This window comes from Condylura cristata, unplaced genomic scaffold (assembly GCF_000260355.1).
Source record: "Condylura cristata isolate star-nosed mole 26May11 unplaced genomic scaffold, ConCri1.0 scaffold00026, whole genome shotgun sequence".
Taxonomy (NCBI): Eukaryota; Metazoa; Chordata; class Mammalia; order Eulipotyphla; family Talpidae; genus Condylura; species Condylura cristata.
The window spans coordinates 9,661,969-9,674,608 of NW_004567127.1; the positions used below are offsets into that span (position 1 = coordinate 9,661,969).

Sequence of the window (12,640 nt, forward strand, 5' to 3'; positions counted from 1 at the left end):
GCTCAGGTATCCCACCCTCCTAACTGTTTCTAGTGTATGGTCCATGTTATAGATGTCAGAAGGGAAGCCACATCACCAAGTTTGTTATTAGTGACCTTATTGTAATGTAACTTTAAGACAGATATTGGATGGTGTCATTTAAATGCAGACTATAGAGAAACCAAACCAAGGGTCAGATAAAGTCAAACTCAAAACTAGCCTTTGAAAACTAAGGAACTGAGTCATCCAGGAGGGGAAAGCGGGTGAGAACAAAGTTGGGCGGGAGCATACTGGATATGGGGGTGCACTGTAGCTGTGCTATGGAACACCTGAAGGGGCTTCTGTTGCTGAAGTCTAAACTTCCAAAATACAAACAAGGATATAAACCAACATTATCTAGTAAAATATTTAAAATAAATTGTGGATCTGAGGGGCTGTCTTTACTTTTCCTTGTGAAATAGAATAGCAGTGTATCGCTTGTGATAACTCTTTTCCTCTGTGTGAAGTCTTTTGAACTTAGAGTGCCCGCTATTCTGACTCCTGGATAAAGTAGATGTTATTGTGTTTATCTATAGTGTCTGTGGTTTAGGGAGTCAATCAGCCAAACTTGGGCTGGCATTCCAGCTCTACCATTTAAATCGGTATGCCCTTGGAAAAATTAATTTACTTCTCTGAGCTTCAATTTCCTCAGCTTAAACAAGGAAATCATTGATCCCACCTTGCTGAGTTGTCTTGAGGATTAAGTAAAATATGTATTTAAGTGCCTTGGACATCATTAAGTCTTCACTAAAGTTTCCACCTTCAAAATACATAGATGTTCCTAGATGAAGCAAGCCCTCCAAATATGTATGTCTTTACAACTCTGATAAGAGTGAAAATGGGAGACAATCTAAATACATGCTCAGATAATTGACATCTCTTTATCTTAAAGAATAGCTCCCATCAAGATTGGGGCTATAAAACATGATGTGAAGTACAGGCTGCTATCTATACTGCAGTTAAAACTATGTCTGACTTTAACAGGTCCTTAGAATTTTTCCAACTTTAGAAAGGAAAAAGAAAAAAAGATGAATTAGTAAAAGCTCTGGGCTAGAAACCAGCCTCCTTGTTTTCAAAGACATGCTTTGCCAGCACACAATATTTGGTTTCAGGGTCAACATTATTCAGATTCATCAGCATGCCTGACTCAATGCCTCCATTTAGAGCAGGCTTCTGTTTCTTCTTCTCAGAAGTATCTGGAACACAGTCGAGTGACCATTTGTTTCTCAGAGGGAGTCACTTTGCCTCACCAGCCCCACAGGAGAGTCCCTCTTGTTTACTTACCAGTTTTCAGAGTCACTGCTGATGCTGACTTGCTAGACCCAGCATCATTACAAGCTAAAACTGAAATCTGGTACTCGGTTCCACACAGCAGAGAAGAGATGGTACAAGAACTGGAAGTCGTACTGCAGCTCAGCTCTGAGGAGTCGCTCTCGGCCACCACGGTATAATTGAAAGCACCTTCTGTTGGTGCCCACGAAACAGATGCCTTCAGAGCTCCACTATCAAAAGAGACTTGAATGTTGGCAGGAGCCAGAGGACCTATATTTTTGAGAAACAATTCAGTGTTATGGTAGTCTCAGCCCCAGGTAAGACTGAGCTGATGAAGTGGCAGAGTTTAAAGGTTGAGTCACCTCAGTGGTAGGATAATTGTAAGTGTTCAGATCATAAAACTGGGATTCAGGGATCCTGGGAATGATGCAAATTTAAAATTAGCTATTTGATTTTGGTCATCTTATTTAATCTTTTTTTTGTTTTAAGTTTTTTTCTCATCTGTACAATGGATCTAATAAGTCCACCAATCAGTCTCTAGCACACACATAATGCTCGTTCAGCATATTTTGAATGAATCAATGAATATATCCATAATTCGACAAGTGGTTGAAATAATAAAATTTTAAGTATGAAGTACTAAAAAGGAGGTGTGGATATGTTACTATTGTGTGAGCAAATAGTTCTATTATTGATAGATGAAATTAAACAGTTTAGTTTTAAAAGTAGCTCTTTATTACTTTTGACACCTGCTAAGCCTTTTTCTGCAATAGCTTTCAGGTTCTAATTGTTCTTAGAAGTGTTACAGGGTAGCCCAGAGTGGACTTGGGCTGCCTGTCTGTGGGACCTCATCTGCACGCTCAAAATGTAATTTTCTGCAGGCACACACAGAAAGGGAAATGGGTTTATTTACAAAAAGGGGAAAGGAAAAGGAAACAACCCAGGGAAAAAGGGAGGGATACATAGTAGCTGGACTACTTTACCAGCGTGGCTAACTTGGAGCTCTAGTCCCAAACTAATGCTCCTAGCCCCAGTCCGACAGTCTGAGAGCAGTTGCTCCAGAGAGAGAGAACCGTTACCTCTCCCGAGTGTCAGCTGGAAAACCGCTCTCTATTTATCCCCCAGTGTCCCAGAATGCCTGCTTAGCTCCGCCCTTGGGTCCTCACAGTTCTCTGGTGCTCCTGGGAGTTGTAGTTTTCCAATCACTGGAGTAGGGGGTGGAATCCAGAAAGTTGGAATAGGGGTGGAGTCCACCAAACTCTGCAGAGTTCTTTTAGGACATCCTTCCCCTTAACAGAAGTGCACACTTTCCATTCTAAATCAAAGGGAAGGAAGAAACATACTGAATGTGACGATTCCATGATAAGTGTTTCCAAGACAATTCCCTCTATATCCTTAGAAATAGGCCTGCCTTTCTTCAGTGCTATCTTCTTGAAAAGGCTGGAATAGCTGTTCTCTAGAGTGTTAACAGAAGTTGCCCAAGGTAACTCTGATGTCACAAGGCCCACCTAGCAAACCCTAGAGACCTGCTTGGTCAGCCTCTGAGTAGAGTCCAGCACCCTGTGGACAGCCATGGGAATAAACAGGAAAAGCCCAACTCACTCTCTACAGGGCAGGTACCTGACATGTTCTGAAACAGGGCTGGGCAAGGCTATAAAACGGCAATAAGGCAGGAGGCCAGGTGGAAGGATGGGATGGCCACCCACCTGCCTATGCTCTTGAGACCAGAAAGCCACCAAAAAAGCCCCAAAAAGCCCAAAACCAAAATCAAGGGCTACAGCAGTACAACACCCACAACAGGGGCCTATATATAGCTACAGCCTAACAGAGGACAGCACCCGATAAGAGGACGGATCACAGTCTGTGGATTCTCATCCTTGCACCTCAGGCTCCAGGAACAACCTCCATGGGTGTATTTTACTGGGAAAACAAAGAGCTCACTGTATCCACAAGTGGCCATCTACCTCCCCAGAGAGCATCAGTGATGGTCACCACCAGTCACCCGGCAAGCTGGACAGCACTGGCCAGTGCATGGCCACTACTGGTCCCTCAGAGGCAGTGTCAGAGATACCCAGTGTTAACAGCTCTCTAAGACATGAAGCCCAGGCCTTTGGTGATCATCTCAAACAACATCAGAGATAGGACCAGAGGCCCAGTCGGTTACAAAGCCCATTGGGTTCTCTTCTCCCCTTGGGGGTCAGCTGCTGAATGCTTCTTTTTCTCTTTCTTCGGAGGCCAGGAACAGAGTCTTCCCCTTCTTTCTTCTTCCTTGGAGACTGGAGTCCGCAGCTCTCTCCTTCAGGGGCTGGCTTCTCTCTTCTCTTCTCGGGGCTGACATCATCTTTCCAGAGCATCTGCTGACCCTGGCTTATATATGTGGCTGCCCCACCCACAAATATTATTGGACCACTTAGTGCCAATCAGCTCATAGCTCGCACCTGATTGGTCTGTTTCAAAACAGCAGTTACTGAGCTCTGAGGAGCAACTGCCATAACTGACATGTGGTAGAGCAGCAGGACATCATTGCTCCTGAGGCTCCCACCGCTGAGATGGCTGCTAACAATTCTTCCTGGGGTGGTTTCCCCAGGTTGGTTTATCTGCAGAGACAGCTCTGCTCTGGGTTGCACTGGGCCCAAGCTGGAAGAGGTGACCTGCTGTGTGTTAGGACAACCTGCTTATCCCATTGGGCCACAGGAACACCAGAAAAAATGAGTAGAGCAATGGGAGGCAGCTATGGGTTGAATTCAAGCTTCATGAATTCAGGATCTGTCACCCCAAATGCCTCAGAATGTGGCCTTACTTGGAAATAAGTTCAGAGCAGACGTAGTTAACGTGAGGTCATTAGAGGGTGAGCCCTAATTCAATATGGCTAATATCCTTACAAAAGAAACTATTTGGAAGTAGACATACATGTACAGCAGGAGGCATGGGAAGATGAAGCCCAGGAAAAGGTCCTGGAGCACATCAACCCTTTCTCATAGGCATCAGAAGTCTGTGCCCACACCTCGGTCTCAGGCTTCTATCCTCCAGAACTGAGATGATAATACCCTGTTGTTGAAGCCCCCCGGTTTGCCGTGCTGGTAGAGTGGTTCTGGCAAATTAAGATAGAGGCTAAATTGAAACCCTAAAGCTTTTCAAAACATGAGGAAACTAGTGAGGAGGGAAGTGTTCAAAAACCAGTCACCTCCAGGAAGCTTATATCCTCTTTCAGGCTGCCCCACCCACAAATATGATTGGACCACTTAATGCCAATCAGCTCACAGCACAGCTCGCAACTGATTGGTTCATTTCAAAACAGCAGTTACTGAGCTCTGAGAAGTTGTCTCCCAGCTCCCCACCCAGCCTGAGGTAGAACTGGGCATCTCCAGGCTGGGCATCCTTGGATCAAAACACCAGTCACATAGCTCTGCAACCTTTGGCTGACACACCTGTCTCTTCTGAGATACAGCCCATTCTTTGAGTATGCATCATGCTCTATTTGACTTTGCAACTCCTTTAGCTAATATATGTAAACCATGGTGGGCTCTCCATAAATATTTGTGGGAAAATGAATGAATGGATGAAGAGGTCCAGGAAGATTGGTTCATGGACAACCTGCCTCATCAGGCCCATCATAAATCACCTTGATATGATTTCTCCCTAGAGCAGTATTAAAAAAAGGACATGTTGGGCCTCCCTTGGTGGCAAGACGAGTTAAAACACAGTACTACGAAGCTAGCCACAGCATGAGTTCGATCCTCAGCCAGGCAGGTGACCCACATGGCACAGCAGACCTCTTCTGACCCACCTGCTGCTCCCCTCAGCAGTGTATTTCAGTCAATCTGCCTGTTCTGCTTCCCACTCTGTCTCGGGTGAATCCTCTTATCACCCCAGTACCTTTATCCTGAACTCATTTTGTATGCATAAAAAAAAAAAAAAAGGACACCTTTTTCTTCTACATTTCTCCCCTAGTCCATAATGCCCTTCCAAACTTAGGGGATGTTGGAGAGGTCATTTCTGGTTTCTTTCCATGCTTTCCTCGGTCCTCCCCCAGGGATACACAGCTAGTCTGGCTGATGAGAGTCTGCCATCTGATATTGACTGCGGCTGGCTGGCTGCTTCAATCGAAGCAAAACATCTCTCTTTATCTCCTTCTTTTGGCTCACTCCAGCAGCTCAGTTGGAGGTTCTGGGGATCATGCAGAAGGACTGCAATGGCATGGTGAGAGGACACATACATGCTCCAGTTTTTCAGCCTAATTCTGGAGGAGAGATAGTGAAAAGCCCCACGATAGCCTCAGGCTAAGTGAAAGCCTTTAAAACATATCTAAAAGACCAATTTGCATCCAGCATAAAGTTCCATAGGAACAGGGACTTGGTTTTATTTGCTATTTTATCTCTAGAAAACAGCTGGCCAGAGTGTATGCACTGATTAAATGTCTGCCGAAGAAATGAATTCCTGCTTGACCCAATTCTTTTTTTTCTAAACTGAAAGAAATAAGGGGCAAGCGGTATGTCTAACGAGACCCACCTCCTGCTGCGTGATTTTGAAGGTGTAGGGTGAAATTAAGTGGCTATCAGAGGGGGAGGTGCCATGTCTGTACATTTTCAGCAGCACTTTCTTTACACATGCAGTAAACATTTAAACCACCAAGGAGGAAAAGTCAGGCACTATAAATAAACTCATAAAAGTGTAAGTAGCTGCTGTCAGCTGCTCTGCACTAATCACTTAACACCACTCTTGACAACTACAATACACAGCCCCTCTCATTAAGCAAAAGTGGGATTGTTTGGGGCTGAGCTGAGAAATCCTTACTTGTTCTCTGATTGCAGGTGTAGTCATCCCCAGGAGTTCCATTGGCATTCCACGCATAGGCCTTTATGGTGTAGAGAGTCCCAGCATCTAAACTGGTGAATGTCAAGGAAGTGTTGGTGGTATTCTCTTTCCATATTCTACCCAAACCATTGGCTCGCATAATGGACACAGAGAATCCGATTGCCATATTTACAGCTTCCCATTGCACAAAAATAGAGTCGGGGCTTGGAGAACTGACTTCTAGAATCGGTGCAGCCAACACTGTAAAGACAAAAGCCACGTGCATCTGCCTTATGAAAGTCCAATTGAGGACAATTCAAATTTAGGAATAAGTAATTTGAAGTTGATTATCTATATTAGGAAATAATTATTTGCTTTGCAAAAGGATACACAGCAGAGTTCCATCACACAATTGCTTTCTAAATATGTATTAATCATAAATGACTCAACAGAGCAATGGGAACAGAAAATTCTAATTTTAGATAATACTTTCAAATGGAGGTTGGCAAAAGATTATCTAAAACATCCCTGTAATCATAGTATAAATCAGTGAATGAAATGATGGTTTTTACTAATTTAATGTGCATACAACCTTTCAGAAATATGCTCTATGTACAACTAAATTAACTCAACTAAGTAATACTGATGGCAAATTCCAGCTCAATTGCAGCAAAACTCCTTCTACATGCTTTTTATTTAGCATGTTCTTTATGGATCACTGAAGACAAAAATGGAAAACTCTTTTTCAGAGACTTAAAAGTAGAGATGCAAAAAAAAAAAAAAAAAAAGTAGAGATGCTTTGAAAGATGCCCAGAAATGGGTTTTATTATCTCAAACAAAGCATCTGGAATTTAAATACCACCTTTCTCCACAGATGTCTGAATTCCAAGAAAACATCACTTGGCCCTGAATCACAAACCTGCATGTGACACCACGTCAGATCATGCACTGACAGTGGCTGATCCACAGCAATCACTCCACAGAGGATGACAACCCAGCTACCTGTTTTTGCCTGCTTTGGAGCTGATGCCTGGCTTCTCCCGGTGGCACTTATGGATCTGACAGTGATTTGGTACAAGGTTGCAGCCTTCAGACCCATCACAGTCCCTGGAGAACTGGCCACAATGGTTTCGATGACAGCGTCACCATCTTCAGCCGTAAGGAGGTAACTGGTGGCCCCTGGCACCATAGCCCATTCCACAGTGATGCTGTTGCTGATTTTTGAATATGCCTGATCAATAGTGGGTATTTCGGGAGCTGAAAAGATTTTGAAGTTGTATATTAACTGGGATTCCTATAAGGATGATTTCTTTCATCATTTGACTTTTCACACTAAATCACCTTGTGCTGTCCTTCACACATAATCTTTGCTTACTTTCCAAAATCAAGAAAGAAAAAAAATGACGAAGCTAGTTTCCAAAAGGGAGCTGGAAAGCTCAAAACTTTCTTTGGAGATGGGATTTCAAAGAGGTTTTTCCTACTTTCCTCTGGGAAAATTTGCACTTTTTATACTTTTAATAAGAGTTAAAGAAGAGTAGGACATGATTGCGGAAAAGAATCCTGAGAAGAGGGAGAGAATTGAGGGGCTGCAATCCAGGGATTCTAGTCCGAGTTTTGTGATTTTCACAGTCTGCTTTATCCTGATCCCCCCTCCCGTCACGAGGATCCCCCACTGCCCCCTGTTCTGGCCACCTCCACAGTGGCTGAGGTCTCGGTAGGTGCCTGCTCTTTGCACTTTTTTCAAATGGCATGTACTCCAATGGAGGAGGAGAAGAATTGAGAATTGAGTTCTTTGTTCTATAATTACTTCATTGCATTTCCTTTCATATTATCAGGGTAAAACCTTTTCCAGAGTCTCCTAAATAAAGGAGGTTTTATCCACACTTTCTCTATCAAAACATCAGTCGCGGAGTAAAAATGAGGCGCTCTGATCCTTCCTCATGTAGGCCTGGCCATGGTCTGCCAAGGGGAGATGAAGGCTTATACCATGAGTGAACACAAGGCATGGGAGTCCACTGGATATGTAGTAGGAGAGCCAGCGTGGTAATCAGATTCACCACTTTGCAAAAATCCACACACAAAAATGGCCGGGTGTAGGAGAGCCAAATGGAAGCAAAGGTCAAACAAAAATAGCTGGATTTCAGGTTTGAAATTGGCAGTTAGCCTTCACATTTAATGTACTGCATTTGCTGGGTAAAATCATTATCTGCCGAATTCTAAAAGGGCAAAGCAAAACCATGGGGCAAGAGGAGAATGAGAAAAACACAAGCTAACTGCGTGGCTTTCCAGGATAAAGTCCACCCAACTGCCTCCCCCCGGCACGTCCCTGATATAGACAGCCTTTTCTCTCTGCACCGAGAGCTCAGAGAGCTGGCTTCAGCAGCATCTCAGAAATATCGATGCAGCAAAAATGAACAAAATCTCCACTGTGCACTGGCCAGACATTCCTTGAACATCACCCAGGACAGTCTCTTTTGCCATCAAAAGAAGATTCTGATGGTTTTACATGCTGGGGGAAGTTGCAGACCTGCTCGTCTTGCCGTGGAAGCTGATTCTGCAAAAAGGGCGAAGTCTTGCTCCCTGCTGCAGGATGGGAAGCCCCCAAAAGGCTCCCATTTTCATCCTGCCTACACATCACTTTTCTGCTCCCCCAATTATGTGTCCTTTGTTCTAGGTTTTCTTTCGTCTGTCTTTATAGCATCTCTCAACTCCTATTTCTTTCCCTGCGCTGTTTATCTCTAATGTTAGCGGGGCCTGCTCATTGGAATGGGCTCATTTCCTGGAAGAATGACAACCAGCCAATCATGGACTTATGAGGCCTGCTAGTGTGCGCATGGAGTGGTCTAAAAGGCATCTATACAGCTAGCATGGCACAGGTTCTCTCCCCAGAGACTTCGGCCTCCAAAAGGCCTAAGGCCTCCACAAAACGTGCCCCCTTGAATTGAAAGGGAAAGGTATATTTGCTCCAAAGGAGTAATAATAATACATGGGACAAATATCAGCAGGGTGAAACAGGGCTGCCCGTGGGAAAACAGCCAAGGGTTTATTTGGATTTAAGATTTCTGGGTTCAAGCAGTGGCTTCTGTGCAGGAATATACAACTCCTTTATCTCCTTCTAGGCTCAGTTTTTTCCCTTGGGAATGTGGAATATTAATAAATTATCTACATTTTAGGATTATCTACATTTACTTTGAAATGTAAAGTTCATACATCTCACGATTGTTGTAAATATAAAGTGAAATTGTGGACATTAGGGCACTTTGAAAGTTATGCAGGATGCATAAATTTTAGATCTGGACAGCCAAATTTTAGATCTGGAAAAGCCAGGTATGGCCATGGAGAGGTGCCAGAGAAGGTGACATTCTGGGGGAACTGGAGCAAGCACAGGCCGCAGAGACAGATTCCCTGGTTCACATTTGGTTCTGGGGAAGAATATGACCTGTAACGACAATGAAAGGGAGCCATAACTCTGAACTATGTTCCCCTTAAAGAGATGAGACATTTGAGTGGGATGTGTACAGCATCATGAATTTACAGCTGTGCTGTACCCTTCCTCAGCTCTGTTAGGCCCACTTACTGTACTGATGAAAGAGAAAGTTTTATTCCCTAGATGTACAATCAACTGCTCCAATCAGCCCAAAGTGGGACCCTTTGATGCTTAGCATCTGTGCATTCTACCAACTCCAAGATCTAAAGTAGCCCCCACAGCGCCAGAGGCCAGAACAGCTGAGTCCAAAGGGAATCAAAACACACAGCCACAAAATGAAGCCTCTTATACAGTGCTAGTTAAACACACCCCACCCATCAAACAGCCAGAACAAATCAATTAGCAGCGTCACCAGCATTTCAGTCTGCTCCCCTCAAGCAGCATGGATGCCACGGGACTGAGAAGGGCCTGTTCTGAGGGCTCAGTGTGTCCTGTGTGTGCCAAAACATTCAAAGGACAGCAGAGCTGGATTTTATCTATCTACAGGATGCTTGTTAGAAAAATCAGTCCTCTTCATTGCTTCCTGGTCAGTGTTAAAGTTTTCCTAAGAATAAATGAAAAGGAATAAAGCAGGAAAGAACCACCTAAAAACCCTATTGTATAGGTGTAGATTTTATGGCTGAGTCACAAGCCCGCTGTTGCCTCCTCCTTATCTACAGCCCCCCCCCACCAGGGGATGCCCACAAACAGGAAGTATAAACCCTGTTTACAGTCTTTCTGTTTATACTTCCCCCCCCATACATAACTATGATAGTTTCACTTTTGAATTAGGCACAATAAGAGATTAACAACAATAACTAATAGAACAATCAGAACAATATTCTGGAATAAAAGTTAAATGAATTGGTCTCTCTCAAAATATTGTATGTAAAAATTTCTGACCATATTTAATCTAAACAAGCTGCAGAAAGCAAAACTGTGGATAAGGAAGGACTTACTACATCCAATTTTAAAATTACCTTACTTAGTCTCTCTTTTCTGTAGTACAGTTATCATTGTTCTCATTTTAAGGATGCAATATTAGAACCATAAAATCATTGTATTAGAGAGTCTTGAAAAAAAATCACTTGTTCTCCTGTCGAATTCCCCAAAAGACAAATAAAACAAGTTATATAAATTATAGTTTCCTTGTATTCGATTAAAATCTGTTTCTTCGGCTCAAATGAAGATCATTGTATTTTACTCATGGCTAAATGTGCATGAGGAAAGTCATGGCTGTGAGAGTGTACACTCAGTACTCAATGTCTTGCAAGGACTTATCTTTTGAGCTTGATTCAAGTAGTTGTCTTACTAGTCACACTCAGAAAATGTTGAAGAATTTTCCTGGTATAGCCTTTATAATGTATTTTAAAAAAACAAAAAAGGGAAATTAAAAATAAATAATGAAGGCCCTCCCTGGTGGCACAACGGGTTAAAGCACAGCACTGTGAGCCTGTCCACAGCCTCTGCAGCACAGTTCGATCCCCAACCTGGGAGGTGACCCACCTGGTGTGGCAGACCTCTCCTAACCTGCCCACCACTCCTCTTAGCAGTGTGTTTCATTCAGTTCGCTTGTTCTGCTCCCCACTCTGACTCTGGTGAACCCTCTCACCCTTGCACATCTGGCCTGTGCCCCAATTCTTGTATAAATAAACAAATTTTTAAAAACAAATAAATAAAAATAATGAGGAGTTATATTTCAGATAATCTTACCTGCTTTTTCTGAAGTAACCTGGAAAATAAAGTTCAGAAAATGAGAACCGTATAAAGAAAAACCCCATTTGGGGAAATGTAAAACAAGAATCAGAACAGTAATAAGTTTATCACAACACAGCATAAGCAATCTTTGCATCCATCTGAAGTGTTTGCACAGACCATCTTCTAGTAGTCAGCTCTACCACAAAGCAACCCTGAGTAGAATTTAGAGACTGGAGGCAGATCCTATTACTATTTCATTTTCCTCCCTGAATCTGCCCATTGAACCAAGTCAGCAACTGCTGACAGATTTTTCAGAAATCTTTGTTCCTAAAACATAATGATAATCTTGTTTTCTCCTCCACTAAATCACATTAGATTTCAAACACAAAAACATCTTGGTATATCCCAAAAGCCTTGGGATGTCTATCTCTCTAGCCCTTTGAACCTCAAAAAAAACGAGAAAGATGAAGAATGAGATATTTTTTATCCCCACTAAATAGTTGCGGGTAAGTCGAAGTGGTGAACTCACCATTTTAAGACAGAAAAGGCTGAATCCAATCAAAGACAGACATTTTCCCGCTGCACCAGCCATCCTGTTAGATAAAGTGCTCACATGGCACAGAACACGGTGTCCAAGGTCCTCTTTGGTCCCAGGTGGTAGCAGCTTTGTTCAATGGGACACAGGTTGTGATGCTGGGACAGACCTCGGAAAATGGCTCCTCCCCTTTGCTGCAGAGCTGACCTGTAACTAGGGGGCACTTGGAGACCGGCAGGGACAGGTATTGCAAAGACTGGGAAAAAAAAAAAAAAAGAATTGAAGAAAGCTATGCCCAGTGGGCCAAAAAGTTCCTGTGACCAGGGTTTCCAGGTTGTAGGTAGAATACCTTTTTTTTTTTTTGAAGAAAAAGTCTTTTCTAAATAAAATGCTTACAATGCTATATAGAAAATTTTGACCCAGTGATCATTTTAAACTTGGGAATCCTAACCAAGTTATTTATTCTATTTCATCTTTATTTGGTGTTCTTATTGTTGCTCCAGTACAAAATGATCACTGGTTGTCAGGAGCAATTTGCTGCAAACATCAGTATCTTAAGATGAGGAGTGGAAGAGGGGAAGAATTAGGGAGATGTTGAAAGGTACAAACATAGTGATTATAGTCAGCAATGTTGTATTACAAACTTTCAAGTTGCCAAAAGGCTAAATATTGTCAACATGCAAAAGAAAAAATACGTCATGACTTTTCTGACAACCTGAGAACCGGGAAGAGAAGCTCCTTTTTTCTACAGCATTACCTCTGGCATCCTTTATGAACATTATGCCAGCAAATGAGTGAAGTTCAAAAGGCTCAAGTCCAGGATCACAAAGCAGGGCAATGAAGGATAGATTTGCGAG

The 12,640-nt window shown here is 42.9% G+C and overlaps 1 protein-coding gene across 1 annotated transcript in view; it reads right to left on the bottom strand.

The window, feature by feature from the left end:
* Positions 1–11,840, bottom strand: part of FNDC7 (fibronectin type III domain containing 7) — a 27,818-nt gene extending 15,978 nt beyond the window's left edge. The window contains exons 1-5 of the mRNA XM_004689709.1: positions 11,778–11,840; positions 11,264–11,282; positions 7,087–7,341; positions 6,085–6,345; positions 1,303–1,560 (exon numbers count right to left, since the gene is read on the bottom strand). Of these exons, the coding sequence (XP_004689766.1) occupies positions 1,303–1,560; positions 6,085–6,345; positions 7,087–7,341; positions 11,264–11,282; positions 11,778–11,840 (856 nt within the window). The remainder of the gene's footprint in view (positions 1–1,302; positions 1,561–6,084; positions 6,346–7,086; positions 7,342–11,263; positions 11,283–11,777) is intronic.
* Positions 11,841–12,640: the final 800 nt, after the last annotated feature.